This window comes from Myxine glutinosa, chromosome 10, assembly GCF_964187855.1.
Source record: "Myxine glutinosa chromosome 10, kmMyxGlut1.1, whole genome shotgun sequence".
Lineage (NCBI taxonomy): Eukaryota > Metazoa > Chordata > Myxini > Myxiniformes > Myxinidae > Myxine > Myxine glutinosa.
In genome coordinates this window covers 20,399,474-20,419,471 of record NC_136270.1, presented here as the reverse complement: position 1 = coordinate 20,419,471, position 19,998 = coordinate 20,399,474, and the positions used below count along the sequence as shown (strand labels likewise).

At 47.5% G+C, this 19,998-nt stretch overlaps 1 protein-coding gene across 7 annotated transcripts in view; it reads right to left on the bottom strand.

Moving 5' to 3' along the window:
• Positions 1-7,925: 7,925 nt before the first annotated feature.
• Positions 7,926-19,998, bottom strand: part of ACLY (ATP citrate lyase) — a 159,644-nt gene continuing 147,571 nt past the window's right edge. For 4 of the 7 annotated variants that reach the window (XM_068127319.2, XM_068127320.2, XM_068127321.2 and 1 more), the window contains 3 exons: positions 19,098-19,180; positions 18,699-18,775; positions 7,926-9,060 (listed from right to left, as the gene is read on the bottom strand). In XM_068127319.2, coding sequence (XP_067983420.2) covers positions 8,966-9,060; positions 18,699-18,775; positions 19,098-19,180 — 255 coding nt within the window. In that variant the 3' untranslated portion in view covers positions 7,926-8,965. Of the gene's footprint in view, positions 9,061-18,698; positions 18,776-19,093; positions 19,181-19,998 lie in introns of all 7 variants that reach the window. The other 3 variants (XM_078785407.1, XM_078785408.1, XM_078785409.1) reach the window with 1 other exon arrangement.

Sequence of the window (19,998 nt, the reverse complement as noted above, 5' to 3'; positions counted from 1 at the left end):
GACGAGGGGTTGGAGAGTGAGGAGCAAGGGGTTGGAGAGCGAGGGGCTAGGGGTTGGAGAACGAGGAGCTAGGGGTTGGAGAGCGAGGAGCGAGGGGTTGGAGAGCGAGGAGCGAGGGGTTGGAGAGAGGTGCGAGGGGTTGGAGAGTGAGGTGCGAGGGGTTGGAGAGTGAGGAGCAAGGGGTTGGAGAGCGAGGAGCGAGGAGTTGGAGAGTGAGGCGTGAGGGGTTGGAGAGAGGACCAAGGGGTTGGAGAGCGAGGCGCGAGGAGTTGGAGAGCGAGGAGCTAGGGGTTGGAGAGCGAAGAGCGAGGAGCTAGGGGATGGAGAGCGAGGAGCGAGGAGCTAGGGGTTGGAGAGCGAGGAGCTAGGGGTTGGAGAGTGAGGAGCTAGGGGTTGGAGAGCGAGGAGCTAGGGGTTGGAGAGCGAGGAGCTAGGGGTTGGAGAGCGAGGCGCGAGGAGTTGGAGAGCGAGGAGCTAGGGGTTGGAGAGCGAAGAGCGAGGAGCTAGGGGTTGGAGAGCGAGGAGCGAGGGGTTGGAGAGCGAGGCACGAGGAGTTGGAGAGTGAGGAGCTAGGGGTTGGAGAGCGAAGAGCGAGGAGCTAGGGGTTGGAGAGCGAGGAGCTAGGGGTTGGAGAGCGAGGAGCTAGGGGTTGGAGAGCGAGGAGCTAGGGGTTGGAGAGTGAGGGGCTCGGGGTTGGAGAGCGAGGAGCTCGGGGTTGGAGAGCGAGGAACTAGGGGTTGGAGAGCGAGGAGCTAGCGGTTGGAGAGCGAGGGGCTAGCGGTTGGAGAGCGAGGAGCTAGGGGTTGGAGAGCGAGGAGCTATGGGTTGGAGAGCGAGAAGTTGGAGAGCGAGAAGTTGGAGAGCGAGGAGCTAGGGGTTGGAGAGCGAAGAGCGAGGAGCTAGGGGTTGGAGAGTGAGGAGCGAGGAGCTAGGGGTTGGAGAGTGAGGGGCTAGGGGTTGGAGAGCGAGGAGCTAGGGGTTGGAGAGCGAGGAACTAGGGGTTGGAGAGCGAGGAGCTAGCGGTTGGAGAGCGAGGGGCTAGCGGTTGGAGAGTGAGGAGCTAGGGGTTGGAGAGCGAGGAGCTATGGGTTGGAGAGTGAGAAGTTGGAGAGCGAGGAGCTAGGGGTTGGAGAGCGGGGAGCTAGGGGTTGGAGAGTGAGGAGCTAGGCATTGGAGAGCAAGGAGCTAGGGGTTGGAGAGCGAGGAGCTAGGGGTTGGAGAGCGAGGAGCTTGCGGTTGGAGAGCGAGGAGCTAGGGGTTAGAGAGCGAGGAGCTAGGGGTTAGAGAGCGAGGAGCTAGGGGTTGGAGAGCGAGGAGCGAGGCGTTGGAGAGTGAGGGGCGATGGGTTGGAGAGCGAGGAGCGAGGAGTTGGAGAGTGAGGTGCGAGGGGTTTGAGAGTGAGGAGCAAGGGGTTGGAGAGCGAGGAGTTGGAGAGCGAGGAGCGAGGATTGGAGGGTGAGGGGCGAGGAGTTGGAGAGTGAGGTGCGGGGGGTTGGAGAGTGAGGAGCGAGGGGTTGGAGAGCGAGGAGTTGGAGAGCGAGGGGCGAGGGGTTGGAGAGTGAGGAGCGAGGGGTTGGCGAGCGAGGGGTTGGAGAGCAAGGAGCGAGATTTGGAGAGTGAGGGGGGAGGGGTTGGAGAGCTAGGAGTGAGGGGTTGGAGAGTGAGGAGCGAGGAGTTGGAGAGTGAGGGGCGAGGAGTTGGAGAGTGAGGGGCGAGGAGTTGGAGAGTGAGGAGCGATGGGTTGGAGACTGAGGCACGAGGGGTTGGAGAGCGAGGAGCAAAGGGGTTGGAGAACGAGGAGCTAGGGGTTGGAGAGCGAGGAGCTAGGGGTTGGGGAGCGAGGAGCTAGGGGTTGGGGAGCGAGGAGCTAGGGGTTGGAGAGCGAGGAGCGAGGAGTTGGAGAGCGAGGAGTGAGGGGTTGGAGAGTGAGGGGCGAGGAGTTGGAGAGTGAGGGGCGAGGAGTTGGAGAGTGAGGAGCGATGGGTTGGAGACTGAGGCACGAGGGGTTGGAGAGCGAGGAGCAAAGGGGTTGGAGAACGAGGAGCTAGGGGTTGGAGAGCGAAGAGCGAGGAGCTAGGGGTTGGAGAGTGAGGAGCGAGGAGCTAAGGGTTGGAGAGCGAGCCGTAAGGGTTGGAGAGCGAGAAGTTGGAGAGTGAGGGGTTGGAGAGCGCGGAGCTAGGGGTTGGAGAGCGAGGAGCTAGGGGTTGGAGAGCGAGGAACTGGAGGTTGGAGAGCGAGGAGCTAGGGGTTGGAGAGCTAGGAGCTAGGGGTTGGAGAGCGAGGAGCGAGGAGCTAGGGGTTGGAGAGCGAGGAGCTAGGGGTTGGAGAGTGAGGAGCTAGGGGTTGGAGAGCGAGGAGCTAGGGGTTGGAGCGCGAGGAACTAGGGGTTGGAGAGCGAGGAGCTAGCGGTTGGAGAGCGAGGAGCTAGCGGTTGGAGAGCGAGGAGCTAGCGGTTGGAGAGCGAGTAGCGAGGGGTTGGAGAGTGAGGAGCAAACGGGTTGGAGAGTGAAACGTTGGAGAGTGAGGGGCGATGGGTTGGAGAGTGAGGAGCGAGGGGTTGGAGAGTGAGGTGCAAGGGGTTGGAGAGCGAGGAGTTGGAGAGTGAGGGGCAATGGTTTGGAGAGTGAGGAATGAGGAGTTGGAGAGCGAGGAGCGAGGGGTTGGAGAGCGAGGAGCGATGGGTTGGAGAGCAAGCAGCGAGGGGTTGGAGAGCGAGGAGCTAGGGGTTGGAGAGCGAGGAGCTAGGGGTTGGAGAGCGAGGAGCTAGGGGTTGGAGAGCGAGGAGCTAGGGGTTCGAGAGCAAGGAGCTAGGGGTTGGAGAGCAAGGAGCTAGGGGTTGGACAGCGAGGGGTTGGAGAGCGAGGAGCTAGGGGTTGGAGAGCGAGGAGTTGGAGAGCGAGGAGCTAGGGGTTGGAGAGCGAGGAGCTGGAGAGTGAGGGGCGAGGGGTTGGAGAGTGAGGCGCGAGGAGTTGGAGAGCGAGGAGCGAGGTTTCGAGAGCGAGGAGTGAGGGGTTGGAGAGCGAGGAGCGAGGGGTTGGAGAGCGAGGAGCGAGGAGTTGGAGAGGGAGGGGCGATGGGTTGGAGAGTGAGGAGCGAGGAGTTGGAGAGCGAGGAGTTGGAGAGCGAGGAGCGAGGGGTTGGAGAGTGAGGAGCGAGGGGTTGGAGAGCGAGGAGCGAGGGGTTGGACAGCGAGGAGCTAGGGGTTGGAGAGCAAGGAGCTAGGGGTTGGAGAGCAAGGAGCTAGGGATTGGAGAGCGAGGAGCTAGTGGTTGGAGAGTGAGGAGCGAGGGGTTGTAGAGTGAGGGCGAGGGGTTGGAGAGTGAGGAGCGAGGAGTTGGAGAGTGAGGAGCGAGGTGTTGAAGAGTGAGGAGTGAGGGGTTGGACATTGAGGAGCGAGGGGTTGGAGAGCAAGGAGCGAGGGGTTGGAGAGCGAGGAGCGAGGGGTTGGAGAGTGAGGAGCTAGGGGTTGGAGAGTGAGGAGCTAGGGGTTGGAGAGTGAGGAGCTAGGGGTTGGAGAGCAAGGAGCTAGGGGTTGGAGAGCGAGGGGCGAGGGATTGGACAGCGAGGGGTTGGAGAGCGAGGAGCTAGGGGTTGGAGAGCGAGGAGTTGGAGAGCGAGGAGCGAGGGGTTGGAGAGTGAGGAGCTATGGGTTGGAGAGTGAGGAGCTAGGGGTTGGAGAGCGAGGAGCTAGGGGTTGGAGAGCGAGGAGCTAGTGGTTGGAGAGTGAGGGCGAGGGGTTGGAGAGTGAGGAGCGAGGAGTTGGAGAGTGAGGAGCGAGGTGTTGGAGAGTGAGGAGTGAGGAGTTGGACATTGAGGAGCGAGGGGTTGGAGAGCGAGGAGCTAGGGGTTGGACAGCGAGGAGCGAGGAGTTGGAGAGTGAGGAGCGAGGAGTTGGAGAGTGAGGGCCGATTGGAGCGAAGAGTGAGGAGCGATTGCAGAGGAGAGTGAGGAGCGATTGGAGAGGAGAGTGAGGAGCGATTGGAGAGGAGAGTGAGGAGCGATTGGAGAGGAGAATGAGGAGCGATTGGAGAGGAGAGTGAGGAGCGATTGGAGAGGAGAGTGAGGAGCGATTGGAGAGGAGTGTGAGGAATTGGAGAGGAGTGTGAGGGATTGGAGAGGGGTGTGAGGGATTGGAGGGGAGTGTGAGGAGGTATTGGAGAGGGGTGTGAGGAGGTGTGGGATTGGAGAGGCATGAGGGTGGAGAGAGGAGAGTGTCAGGTGGAGAGGAGTGAGGTGTCACATATTATGTGAAATAAATAAATTGTGTTCATTACACCATTTCTGGATCTGATGAATTGCCAGTAACCATTTTGTAAAATTTAATGTGCAGCATCTAAATCAAGATGTCCAAATGTCACACACTTCCATGCCCGTGGGATTCCCACGGGTGACCGCACTAGTAACAAGCGTTACGCCTAGGTCCCCCGTCGGGGAAGTGATGTGAGTTGACAAAGTGGAAGACGCAGAAAACATGCTATGATATGATATTTCGCTCACAAGGTTCAGACATACATGGAGGCGGCCATCTTGGATTTTGACGTGGCGACCCAATTTTCAATAGCGTTCTTCCTTATGCCTAGATACACCCACACACCAGATTATAAGTTGGTACTTCGCTTATTAGTCCCCTACCGGTGTACACCGGAGGGGACTATAGGTTTGCACGCCGTCCCTCCGTCCGTCAGTCCGTCAGTCCATCAGTCCGTCATGCAAAGAACAGTTTTCCGGACTTTTTTTTCTAAACGCTTAAAGCTAATGATTTCAAACTTGGCGCATCGTTTCCTCATGATAAGTTACAGATGAAGTTCGAACTTCACGACGTTTCGATCATTTTTGACAAAGTTATGGCACTTTGAACTTTGGGAATTCTGATAATTCTGATGATCCTTAACTCAGTGCCATTTTAAGTTTTAATTTCCTTTAAAAACCATTTTCTCTGCAATAATAGGACCGATTGAGATCAAATTTTCACCATAGGAGGGACTCGGTCTGTCGAATATTGTAATGGTAATTATCACGTCACAGGTCACGTGGTTCTGGCGCCATATTGTTTTTCGTGAAAACACGAAAACCCCTTTTTCTCTGCAACGGCTGAACAGATCGAGGCCAAACTTTGCAGGCATAATCGCATACCCATGACGAACAAAAAAGTCAGCGAGCATGACGTCATGTGTCACATGGTTTCAGAGTTATGACGTTTTTAAGCATGAACCTTTAAAACCGAGCCCCTCCCTCATTTTTGATCCAATCGAGGGGAAACTTCATAGATCTGTTCCGCATGTCAGTCTACTAAAATATCCTTTTGGAATTTGCGATAGCTCACGTGGTTTGGCAGATATCGTGAATTAAACGAAAATATTTTTTAAAATGGATATCTCTTGAATCGCTTTATTGATCGACGTGAAACTTCATACTGTAGTAGAAGTCATGAAGAGTAATAAGTCTGCAAAATTTCAAAATGATTGGATGTACGGTCTGGAAGCTAGAAGTTGTTATTGCGTGAAGAAGAAGAGGCGTCAAGTGTGCGGATTTAATTATTTATCACATGTACAGACTGAAAGCATCGTTGGACACGACCTGTCGCGGTCATTTTAACCTCAAATAAAATTCTAATTTAAGATTTGTCAATAGCTGAGGTATATTAACAAACGAATAAAACAGATATGGTCAAATTCTGACTTTTTTAAATCGATCGCATTTGACAGAGTTGTGACAAGCTGAGGAAGAAGAAACCTCGCATTGGCTTCTCCAATGTGCCATAAAAAAATGGATATCTCTTGAATCGCGAGTACCTCAGACCGTGAGTTGGTAATAATTTATATAATTCACACAGTGCAATACGTGCAGGCCGCTCCACGGAGCGACCTTGCGGGCTTATCAACGAGGCGAGGCATGACACACATGTGTCTCAGCATACCTCAGATCAAGTTCGAAAACCAGCATCAACCGTGCATAAATTTGCATATTCGATCATTTTTGACAAAGTTATGGCACTTTGAAATTTGGTAGGGGACATGTATTGCAGCGCAATACTCAGAATGCTTGTTTTTCAAGATATTTCGCTCACAATGTTCAGACATATATGTGGTGGCGGCCATCTTGGATTTTGACGTGGCGACCCAATTTTCAATAGCTTTCTTCCTCATGCCGAGATACACCCACACACCAGATTAGAAGTTGGTACTTCGCTTATTTTTAAAGATATTTCGCTCACAAGGTTCAGACATATATATGGTGACGGCCATCTTGGATTTTGACGTGGCACCCCAATTTTCACAGCGTTCTTCCTTATGCCTAGATACACCCACACACCAGATTAGAAGTTGGTACTTCGCTTATTTTTCAAGATATTCAGCTTACAAGGTTCAGACATACATGGCATCAGACATACATGGCGGCGGCCATCTTGGATTTTGACGTGGGTTGCACCCACACACCAAATTCGAAGGCGGTCCTTCCCTTATGCATGCACGTACGCACACACGCCCGCACAGACGGACGGACACACGGACGGAGGGGAAAACCATAGTCCCCCTTTCGCTCCGCGGTGCGACGGACAATTAAATATCCTCCAGCGCCTTTGGTGGCGGAGGTTATAAAACCTGCCATTTTCACCATGGACGAGCGCCACCTGCCATAAAACCATTTTTCTTGTCTTAACTTGTTCTTTACCCTCATGTACCTAGAATGCCTTGCTGTGATGTTTAATATTCTCAGCATAATTTTATTTGGTTTCAAAGTAGTTTCTGATTGCACCAAAAAGGTGGGGCTCTGTGTTGGCGGTGCAAGTGAATACAAACACGAGAAGAAAATCGTTAAAGGTATCTATCGCCAACTATAGTTTAACTGAATCCTTGCCAAATACGAACCATGTGAACAATTTTCTGCAGAATCCCAAGTGGTAATTATACAGCTAACCCGAAGCAGGCCAAGGAACCAAAACACCATGGCAAAGCCCTTTTTAAATTAACATGAGATTCTCAACATCCACAATTAAAATGTCGATGGGAGAGCCTGCTTTATGTGCCTGTCCAAAGGAAAGTGCTTAAGAATGGAAGTTTTAAGTCTGACGCTACACCTGGCATTGAACTTGGATTAGAGAGTTAGATGGCATCGAACATGGAATCAAACATCGCAGTCAATAAATCCTTTCCTCGAACGGACTTATATTACACATGGTCATTCTACCCTGAACATGCTGCTTCTACTCTGTCAACAATGGATGGAGGCCCTCAACACCAGGCATGAAATCAGGGCCGTCTATCTTGACATATCTCGAGCTTTCGATAGTCTGGTATCCCGTTTTGCTCTCCAAACTCCCTGCCTATGGTATCCAAGGCCAACCCCACACATGGCTTACTTACTTCCTGTACTCTTGTAGCCAATGCAGCTCTCAACTGGATCCTTATATCTCTTCCTGTCAAGGCTGGAGTGTCTCAAGGCAATGCTTTGGGTCCAGGTCAATTCTAAATCTTCAACACCAATCTGACGTTGGAAAGTCCTCAGATCTTTATCTCTTTCCTGATGACCTCACTCTCTGCCCTCTGTCATAACATCCCTAATCCTTCAAACAGGTAGGCAGCATCCTCTTACCCCTCTGTAGACCCTGATATAATCATGAGCTGCTCTGATACTTCGAATCAGTCTCAAACCTGACAAATCTCAACACTCTCACTCTGTCTCCCTGCATTAATCACCTGGCAAATCCCTGTAGAGATGTCACAGCCTCCTCTTCTGATCTTGCACCCTGTGCCCTTTCTATGTCCTCTTTCTCCCTCCACAGGTTTGTGCGCCTTACAGTAATTCCCTTCTGGGGAAACTGTCAGAATCCAGACTCACTGCTCACATCCACTCGCTCATTCCTCCATTTGAGCCATGCAGCCATGTTCTTCAAAATACAACTGATCGAGTACCGAGTCTGGATCGACCGAGCAAATGAAACTTCCTTTATTTGTTACTCAGCTGTTTAAAACCAGACATCAAAAGCAGAACTCAAAATCGAAATAACGCCTCAACCAAGGATAATACAGTCGTTATCATATTGGGAAGGGAAGGTGTAAGGAGAGAGGAGGAAGTGGGAATAGTGCTTCCGCACAGTACATGATCAAAATGGGAGAGCAGCACAAATGAAAGGCCTCTTGACGCACAGCGAATATTTCACGTTTCAACTTTCTTCAAGAAGTTGATCTGTGCACATTTGCGAATGAGTTTTAAAATTTAAACATTCCTGCGACCAATTTATCCACCAAATAAAAAGCCACATGTGATTTACCTGGGGATACAAATACGATTGGCCGCAGTGAATTGCCAAGGATGACGAGGGACGATCCCGTCGGTAAACATCTCGCTTAAGAAAGCGGCCGATATGAGGCACCTGGTTCGTTTCACATGTAACGTCACACGCAACCTCTCCGACCACACCCCACACTCCAGAACATGCTTCATTCACATAAATGACAACAGAAAACAAAAAAAGGAAGAAGAAGATAAAACCAATCATTGTGTATGAGAAGCTAGTGGCAGCAGCCATGCATGCTCACAGCAAAGTTCAAATAACAAAAGTAACGTCAAACATCGCTTAACCACACTAGCCGTGAAGTAAAAGTGAACCCAGAAAAACACTTCTCAAAATATTACACATCAAAATTCACATTTCCTCGCACAGGCACAGGCACCGATACTCCAGGTAGTTTTAAAAGGAATGTAAAAAGGCCACAACACGTACAGGAAATTATAGGACAATTCTCAGCATCCTTCTCTTTCAGACACATCCGCTTTGGTTTCATTGCTTTTATCCAAATGAAAACATTGCAACAAAACTGAGTCCACAATGACGAGGAACACAAACTGCTGCAGAGAATGTTTGGCTCAAACCCAGATGTGATGAATGCTGGGTTCGTACAGATGAACACGTATGGGACACCTGTGTTTGGCTTCCTTGGTGGATGCTAATCCGCGAGCTGGCTCACATACTCATGTGTTCGGGCATCACGTAAGAGATGTCATCCCATGGGTGTCGGTACAATCCTTGTCTCAGCCGCTTCTGGTCCAGAAAATGACCTAAAGAAAACATTTGGGAATAGAATCATAAAAACTTGGATTCATGAAGTGGGATGAAAAACAAAATTAAAATCCCAAATTGAATTAAAACATCTGAAACGGGCTGGCAGGATGGCCTACAGGTATGCACACTCCCCTCTGAGCCTGGGTTCGAACCTTGGCCTGGCTACAAACCGTCATCCCGGTGTTTCACGGGCAGGGCGATTCATCAATGTGTCGTCCCTCGGATGGACGTTAAACTGGCGCCTCTCATCTGCTGGCGTTAGTAGGTGGACGTTAAAGATCCCCACGTGCCCTTCGTGAAGAGCAGGCGAGCTATCGCCATCACGATGAACAAATTCAAAATTCCTGCCCGAACCTACAAGGGCACTGCATCAGTGGCACAGCGTCACCCATCTCAGCAAATGATGCTACTCACAGCTAAATGCTGCATACGAAATAAAAAGCAACATCTTCAATTTATGAGGTATCTATTAATAAATAAATAATTAAATAACAGCACCAAGCCATACATTAAATTTTAAGACAATTGTCCTCATGATCTGAGAAAAAAATGCAATAAAAAGATTCAGACAAAGGGAAGTTTGGCAATGTAACCTTGGCTTTGTCTCGGTCAAACACTAGAAGTTGTGCTCCGTTTGAATTTATAAGGATAAAATGAAATAAGGAACAAGAGGCAATGAAACTGATCGATAGGCACCAATAATAAATAAATGCTGCAAAATCAAGAAGGACAAACGGTCTGTTTACGTCACAAGATCGAGGCTCATGGAAGAGGTGATGGAGGTGAATTAAAGTCAATGAAGTGACAGTGAGGCAATACGCATGGGAATAAACCAACAGGAAAAGCTGAAACAATAATCTGAAAGGAAGAGGGTTGGGTTGGTCGGTTTAATGGGCGTAACAAAGGATTGTGGGTAAGGATAGATAGAGTATGGAATGTGATGGTGGTACACTGTCTGCTTGGAGCCCTGGAGGGAATGGTGGGAAAACAAGCGTTACGCCTAGGTCCCCCGTCGGTGAAGTGATGTAAGTTGACAAAGTGGAAGACGCAGGAAACATGGAAGAGTCGATAATATTTGTAAGTGGGCTGGAGACACACCCACACACCAGATTAGAAGTTGGTTGTTCGTTTATTTTTCAAGATATTCCGTTCACAAGGTTCAGACATATACAGACTTGGCATTTAATATGGAATATTTTTTTTGTGGGGGTGAACTTACTTTTCAAGATGTCTTAGAACCAAAAGTTCATTGGAATTATGTTGAAATTATTCTAGATTTTGTTAATGTGACCTTTAAAAGAAACAAAAACCACATTTGACATTTCGAAGCAAATAAATTGATCCTTGAAAGTGATGTAAACTGATATCGAACTCAATTCATGGACAGTACTGTGTTAAACTTCTGTACGTTTTCCACAAGTATCTCTTTATTTTGCACATTAGCCAAATTTTTTTTTGACAAAAACAAAGTTAAACTAGAACGGGCACTCGGTAGAGCGCATACCTTCGCCGCAGCTACTGTTCTGTACTGTACTAAAATACGATTTTGACCTTTTCGTGACCTTGACCTTTGACCCGATTGCTCCCAAAATCTAATCAAATGTGTCCCGTATAATAACCAATCATCCCACCAAATTTCATGCAATTCGGTTGAATACTTTTTGAGTTATGCGAATAACATACACACACACACACACACACAGACATACAAATAAATACACAGCGATCAAAACATAACCTTCCGCTTTTGCGAAGGTAATTACGACTGGGATTACGGACAGTAAAATTACAGTTCATTACTTCGTGTAACCCCCACGAGCATTCAGGAGGGCACGTACACGTTGAGGCATGCTTTTCACGAGCTTTGCCAAGGTTTGGACAGGAATCGCTTGCCATGCAGTGACAATAGCCTGCTGCAATTCATGCACAGAGGTCGGCTGCTGGTCCAAGTTGTCGATTTGACGCGTTAATTCTGCCCACAAGTTTTCGATTGGATTCATATCCGGGGACATGGCAGGCCACTCCATATGCTCTACACCACGGTCAGCAAGAAAGTGTTGGATCATGCGAGCACGATGAGGCCGTGCATTGTCATCTTGGAAGACAAAGTTTCCTCGAAAGGCTGCAAGAGCAAATGGAAGCAATGTTTCTTCCAGAATGGCCCTGTACTTGAACTGGTTCAGGTTTCCATTCAGAACAACCAGGTCAGTTTTGCCCCCTGCATGAAAAGCAGCCCAAACGGTCACCCCACCACCTCCAGCTTAGACTCTTGGCACTATACAATCTTTGTTGTAGGCTTCATGCACTTGTCTGCGCACTCGGACGTGGCCATCTTGACGATAGACCAGAAATCTAGACTCGTCACTGAAGATCACATGATTCCAGTGTCCTGGCTGCCATTGACGGTGCTCTCTGGCCCACTGCAATCGGCGCTAGCAGTGTTGTCTGGTCAGGCATGACTTTCTCAGGGGACGCCTTGCACGATAGCCTGCTTGAACCAGTCGTTGGTTGACTCACCTTCTGGATACAGGCACATTTGTCAGTTGCTGCCACTCAGCCCTAAGCCGATTAGCTGACTTGGTACGGCCTTTGCGGACTAACCGGTGCAGCTGGCGATCATCCCTCCTTGTGGTTCTGCGGGGACGTCCTGGCCTCGGTATTGGAGTAGGGACACCCCTCTGAGCATTTCGTTTTAGGATCTTTGACACCTGACCTTGAGTGATGCCATACTGCCGAGCAATAGCATGCTGTTTCATGCCGTAATTTCGTAAAGCCACCACTCCATGACAAACAGCATTTTCGAGTTGACAGACCATCTCCAGAGGAAGCGGCAAGAACTTTTGGAGACGTGCAGCAGTTGTTTTCCACTAATACAGAACGCAACAACCCTTGTATACCCGACTGTGAAGCCAATCGTCAAATGCACCTGTCCGTACATTTTGCCACGCCACCTGTGATATAATCCTGTTGTTGACTTATTGCTGCGACAGTGACATGGTTCTTTTAACAAATAAATCACCAAAGTGTAAAAGAAACTCACCAGATTGATATACTGAGCTAAGAAAGTAAACCCAAGTCAAGAAAAAAAAAAATTCCATATTAAATGCCAAGTCTGTATATGGTGGCGGCCATCTTGGATTTTGACGTGGCGACCCAATTTTCAATAGGGTTCTTCCATATGCGTAGATACACCCACACACCAGATTAGAAGTTAGTAGTTCGTTTATTTTTCAGGATATTGCGCTCACAAGGTTCAGACATATATATGGTGGCGGCCATCTTGGATTTTGACGTGGCGACCCAATTTTCAATGGCGTTCTTCCTTATGCATAGATACACCCACACACCAGATTAGAAGTTGGTACTTCGCTTATTTTTCAAGATATTCCGCTCACAAGGTTGAGACATACAAGGCGGCGGCCATCTTGGATTTTGACGTGGCGATCTAATTTTCAATAGGGGTTTTCCATATGCCTAGTTGCACCCACACAGCAAATTAGAATTCGGTCCTTCGCTTACGCACGCACGCACGCACGTCCGCACGCACGCACGGACGGACGGAGGGGAAAACCATAGTCCCCCTTCGCTAAGCGGAGCGACGGGGGGCAAAAAACGGCCTCTGGGATGTTGTTCATTGATGGGAAAAGTGAGGAACAGGAGAGGAGGTGTGCAGTCAGATCCTGGAAGAAAGCATGAATCCTGGAGTAGTTGGGGAGGGTCCGTCAGCTGAGAGTGTTAAGGGAGCTATACCGGAGGATAGGCCACCAACCTTCCTGTGACAAGTGTGCAACAGGACTTGTGCTTCAGCCTCATCGACATGCCAATGATGCAGAAAGCTCGAGATTCCAAAGATTCCAGAAGAGACAGATAGGATGCTGGGGCACCAACCCATATATGAGAAAATTAATATTCTATCGAGCAATGAATAAAAGCCTTGTCGGCCGAGTAGTTCTGTTTTTTCACATAATGACTTGGATTGACTAAGGGTGCCCAGTCTGTGCCTCACTTCGGAGGCCAGCTTCGCAATGTGGCCGGCCCAGGAGAGGTCACGGTCGATGGTGAGGCCTAGACACTGAACCTCTTTGAGGAAGTTTTTAAAAATGTATTGTGTGTGCCCACAATACAAACACATAATGAGAGTGTGTGTGTGTGTGTGTGTGTGTGTGTGTTTGTGTGTGTGTGTGTATGTATATATATATATATATATATATATAATATATTATATATATATATATATATATATATATATATATATATATATATATATATATATATATATATATATAATATATATATATATATATATATATATATATATATAATATATATATATATATATATATATTATATATATATATATATATCAGTCACTATGCGACCTTCATATCATCAGTGGAGAACCGCCAGCATGGTGTCCCATACAGCTGCTGCTGCACCTTGCTGGGAGCGATACGCACCGCCTGCCACGCGGGGACGTTATCTCTGGTATCCACTCATCATATGGAGTCGACCTGGTTGCGGTTGGGAGTTACTAATAATGGTATCTGTAATCTGGTTCTCCAACCTAATGAGCGGACAACATGACGTCATCGCCATGCACGTCCGCCTTGCCTGCAAAGTTCCAGAGGAACCATCTAGCAGTGCGTCCATTACGGATTATAAATACAGATACTGTCACAAGTGCATGCAAAACTCACAGTTACCGACCTGGTTTCGCCCTTGTTGGGGCTTCATCAGGGCACGCAGTGAGGCTTTCCATACACTTGTAACTCTGTGACCCTTTCGGTTTTTATATCAGTCACTATGCGACCTTCATATCATCAGTGGAGAACCGCCAGCAAGGTGTCCCATACAGCTGCTGCTGCACCTTGCTGGGAGCGATACGCACCGCCTGCCACGCGGTGACGTTATCTCTGGTATCCACTCATCATATGGAGTCGACCTGGTTGCGGTTGGGAGTTACTAATAATGGTATCTGTAATCTGGTTCTCCAACCTCCAACCTAATTAGGCATGCACTTGTGACAGTATCTGTATTTATAATCCGTAATGACGCACTGCTAGATGGTTCCTCTGGAACTTTGCAGGCAAGGCGGACGTGCATGGCGATGACGTCATGTTGTCCGCTCATTAGGTTGGAGAACCAGATTACAGATACCATTATATATATATATATATATATATATATATATATATATATATATATATATATATATATATATATATATTCATAAGTGATCGAGCTGCAAATATTTGAGGGCTGATCAAACGATATGCAAAAGTTAAAAACCCAAATAAAAATCGTAGCAATTTGAGTCCATTTTGGTAGCACTATCGTTGTCGCTGCATCAAATGTCTATGAGTTCTCTGCCAAATAACTTTGTGTGTTTCCTTTCAAAAACAATGTCCCAAGGTCTGCTGTTCCAGATAAGAGTGATAGCCGGAAGGAATGACCTGCCATACAAGTGTAAAGTCCATTTTCCATTCTGGTTCTTGCCACTCATTGGCTCATAGTGGGGCAGATTTCGGTAAGATATTTGACAATTTGTGCAAATTGGGGTAACAACATCAAGCTTGGTACACATATAGTACTTGGTCCACATAGTACTCCCCAAAACTGATCATGCTAAGACAGGGAACCACTGCACACCGGCGCCCCCTGGTGGCCAGCAGCGCTACCTATTGGTAGTGGGCCAAGGCAACCTGAATCTCACAAATTATATTCTTAAAATGTTTGTAACTTCACAACTACACACTGCTTTCTATTTTCTTCATTCGGATTTCACCGATATGATGCTTAGACATTCCTAACTACAACCACACCATTATTTTTGTGAATAAACTATATTAAGTCAGTAGGAATTTTTTTTAATCAATTCTTGAAAAGCTGTTCAATTTTACTTTGTTTGGGTAATAATGGGCATTTTTTTCTTCTTCCTATCCAGATGGTGTAAACACTTCATATAGTTACCGGAGCCAAAATGCCAGAACCAGGGAGAAGTGTACTACCAAGTACGACAAACACAAGACGATGCCGACTTTACAGACTGGAGCCAATGTCTATTGTGTCAAAAGGAAACGTTAGAGGCTCTTCAGTGCCCAGCGAATTATAAAGCCGACTCTGGATCCGGATGTGAGTCTCTGCTGAACGTTCGTTTCAACTTGTTGAAATAGACGCGCTCCCCTTCGACATCAAGCGACTTCATGGTGAAATCGGTATTGAAGAAGCACCGGTGGAAACGACACTCCGTAGAGACTCACAATGACATTGAACCAAGGAGAAGATACACGCGACTGTCAACATTCAAGTGGCTGGCCCGGCCCAGCAAACACTCGTCTGTCAACACCGAGAGCGAAAGAGCCAAAACGAGTTTGTTTCATCTGTGGTAAAGGATATGATGTTGACTGCTTACACAAAACAACTGGCTTTAAGCTGGACGCGCGTGTCCGTCTGTGCGCTCAAAAACTGCAGGATGAACAACTGTTATCAAAGTTATGTGCTGGGGTTCTTGCAGCACAAGATGCAAAATATTATTCAAAGTGTTTGGTGTCTCTTTATAACCGAACAGAGAGAAAACAGACCATAAAGATGAGGTCATACGAGACAAAATGGTGACAGTTCCCATCATGAAACTGTCTGAACTTTCCAAGCTCTACACCAAACGTCTTGAGCAACACCAAATCACTACAACTAGCTGTCAACAATACAAGACGAAAGGAACGTATTTCAGATCATTTTCCTGACCTGCAGGTGCATTCTCATCAATAACAGTATTAGCACGATGCTTAAAGAGGTTTTTTTTTTTGGTTTTTTTGTATACTGAATCGAGGCTCGTGAAAGAGCTAACATTTATTTCACAAACAAATCAACCAGACAAACAAAATATATAAAAAGAGGGAGCGGAAGACAAGATGGGGAGAGAAGGGGAAGCACACAAACACAACATTTGAGAGCAGGGAGATGTGTGGGAGGGAGAGGGCTTGGGGGGAGGAGGTGTGGGAAGGTATAAGTATAAAACACAAGGACACCAAGGACTTCCAGGACAGAAATTGGTATTTCAAAAAAGTGGAATTGGGGTGAAATTAGCGGGGGTAGAAAAGATCAAGGTTTTGGATGGGGGAAGATCAGAGATGGTGGTGAACAGCTGTTTTAAAGACCTGGAGGGGTGGAGTGGGATTGAAGAGTGAGGGAGTTTGTTCCAGAGGCGGGAGAAAAGAGGAATGAAGGAGTGAAGGTGAGCAGAGAATGTTATGGAAGAAAACGCTGATGACGACAGGATCCGTTTGATAAAAGCCTCAAATAGAGTGCGAGGCGAAATGTTAAAATCAAAGTCCACATTTAGTGACTCATTCACGGACTGACACCAGCAAGACTCTGTGTCGCAGTCACGCTTGGCACTAGTGCAAATGACATTGGATGGCCCAAGTATCATAGATCAGTCGGAAAATGTATAACCCAGCCAAACAGCATTGTCTATCGTAGAACTTTTGTCGTACAACAGCCCTTCCCATCGATCAAGCAAGCTAACCAATGCATAACATTCCAATACATTATGCACGTGTAGTGCCACCTTGCTGCACCAATGCCAGACGTACCAGATGCCAATGCCATCATCATCGACGGTGATGTCATAGTGAATATTTTGAGCCCGAAGCATGCAAAAACATTTGGAGTGTACGCTGTGAATATATTCCAACCATTTGTTGCATGCCACCTTCAGAATGTTGCAAGGATTGACCTTGTGTTTGACCGGTATTTTGAAAAGGGGGTTAAAGGAGAGAACGAGGAAGAGGAGTCAGGTCAGTCTGACAGGAGCACTGCCAACTAACTGGCAGCAATTTCCTTTGTGTGGAACAAAACAATACAGAACTGTTCAATTTCCTTGCTGAGCTTATTGTAGAAGCCTTCACAGAAGAAGAAGAGGATGTTGTGGCAACAGTTGGAGACAATGTGCTGTGCAATCGACCGCATGAAAATGTATCATCCCTTGCTTGCACCCTGCAACCATGAGGAACCTGACATACGCTTTTTGCTTCATGCCGCAGATGCTGCCAGGCAAGGTCATGACAAAATCATGCTGCACAATGTAGACACAGATATACTGGTGCTTGCTGTCAGTTTCTGCTCGGAACTATCTGCCACAGAATAGCTCGGAACTAGCTTCTGCTCGGCAACAACTTCGATATATTCCAACCAAGGCCCAGAAGTAGGGCCCTTCTAATGTTCCATAGCTTCACTGGATGTGACAAAACCTCTGCATTTCATGGCAAAGAAAGTGCACCGCTCGGGAGACAAGATCTAACTACCAAGAAGCCACCCCAGCATTCCTTTACCTGTCAAATACACCAGAGGGTGTTGATAATGAGATGAAGGCCCTAATTGAAACCCATCCCCACTCACCAGGGATTGGTGGTGTCAGGGAATCGACTAATGCCCGACCCCAACAGTGTCCGGCTTGGTAGGTTACCCCTCCGTACGTTGGAGTAGGGCAGCCTGTGTGGTGGTTATGGCAACAATTGGCCTGGACTTTTTGGTGAACAGCTCCTTTCGTGCCACGTTGACTCGTTCCTCTTGGCTTCTACGATCATACATGAGCAAGACATAGTGCTCAACCCGGGACAGCTGAAGGCCCTTGTGGACCACCCTACCTGAGGCTGGTAGGTCATGCCAGGAACTTCTGAAATGCGGACGTAATAAGGGTTGCCAAAGTAATTGCAAATGTGTCAAGGCAGTGCTCAGGTGTACCGATCCCTGCGCATGTGGTCGTGGATGTGCAAGGGACTAACTACATTTTCAATCATGCCACGAATACAATGTTAAAACATTGCTGTTTATTGTATTGACGTCACTATAGTTTTGCTGTGCCTTTGTCATGTCACATTGTCATTTTGTCATTATTTCATAGCCACTTGTAGTTTTAAAACAATAGCTAGGGTATATGTACTAAATGTATGATATAATTATATTTAAAAATTTTTTTTTGTGGAAGCTAGAATTTCTTTCATTAGCATTTTTTTATTTTATGGAAAAAAGTGATTTTAATGTATATTTGACAGAACTTAAATCACTACAGTCGTGGCCAAAAATATTGGCACCCATACACTTTTTTCAAATAATGCACCATTGCTTCCAGAAAATTGTTGAAATTAAAAAATATTTTGGTATCCACATATGTATTTCTTTGGTTTGCAGTGGAACAGAACAAAAAAAGCTGAAAAAATTACTAAATCTTAGCTCATTCCACACAGAAATCCTAAAATGGCCTGGACAATATTATTGGCACCTTTTAGAAGTTATTAGAAACTAGAACGCCACTCAGAGCGCATACTCCCGCCGTGGGTCAAGTTGGAGCCCTATCTTCCAATGGTAAAAAATCTTTGACAAAATTCCTGGATCCGGAATAATATCCTGAGCTTCACCAAAAACTAATCAATTCTTCCTTATCCCAAGGGCAATCATCCCACCAACTTTCATCCAAATCCGTTCAGAACTTTTCCAGATATCTTGTTCACAAACACACGAACACACGAACATACAAACACACATACACACACACATACGCACACACGGACACGATCGAATGCATTACTCCCTGGCGGGAGTAATAATAATTAGATGGATCGTGGTGCCTTACCAATAAATCCCATGCTTCGACCCAGCACGAAGATACCGTTCAGCACACCCATCTCCACGTATTCATCGGCTTCCTCCCTGTAAACAACACCGTGCCATCATGCCCCCAAAGCACTCCAGATGGCTTCAAGCCTGAGCATGTGACTACAACCTTTGGGGAACCGAAGTTCTTGCCATTCACCCCAAACCCATACAATTTGTAGCACCAAATGCCACTGATATGTGATAACAATGAGTGGTGCCTCTTCAATACAAGAGACGATATGTGACCTGCCACAACTAAATTATTTTTTAATTTGCAAAAAAGTTCTTTTTTTTGAGAGTATCTAAATTTTCCAAAATCTGCACATTAGTCTTATAAAACACGAGAAGGGATATTGTAAAATTGCAGCGCACTTGCCTGGTGAAGCTTCCGCAATGCCTGAGCAAATCGACGAACACAACTCCAATAAGGCCATCCACATTAAGGATAAGATTTGGTTTCTGGGGCAGAAAGGGGTGTTGGATGGGGGGGGGGGGGGGGGGGGGGTCAAATAATTAATCAAACGAAGAATCAACTGATCAAAGCAGCAGTTCGGATGTTACGGGAGGGGGTAAACTATAATTATGCCAGGTGAAATAAGTATGGGACAACTACAAAAATGAGTATGGTACTAATAAGTATGGTCAGAGCTGTCTCCCGTGACTATCACGTGCCTTCGATACGGTCTGGCACCCCGCTCTGCTCAACAAACTCTCCTCCTGCGGTATCCATGGAAATCTCCACGGATGGCTTGCGGTCTTCCTCTCTAGACGTAGTCAAGGTGTGGCCCTGAATGGGTTTCTCTCATCTCCCCTTCCTGTTCAGGCTGGAGTTCCCCAAGGCAGTGTTCTGGGGCCTGTGCTTTTTCTGGTCTTCATCAATGATCTCTCTGACTCTCTTGAAAATCCTCTCTATCTCTTTGCTGATGACTCCACTCTCTGCCGCTCAATTCCTGATCCCTCAGATCGGCAGTCTGCAACCTCCTCACTCTCTGCAGACCTGGACAAAATCACAGACTGGTCAAACAAGTGGAACATGTCTTTCAATCCTGACAAATCTCACACTCTTACGATGTCTCTCCGAAAAGACGGACTGGAAAACCCTCCCATCTACTTTCTGAATAATCCTCTCCAAGAAGTTCTGTCACTCAAGCTTTTGGGTCTCACTATCTGCCATGATCTTTCCTGGGAAAACCACATTTCCAATCTGGCCTCCAAAGCCAGTCGCCGACTGGGCATCCTCCGTCGTGCGAAGTCCTTCCTTGGCACACCTGAGCTCC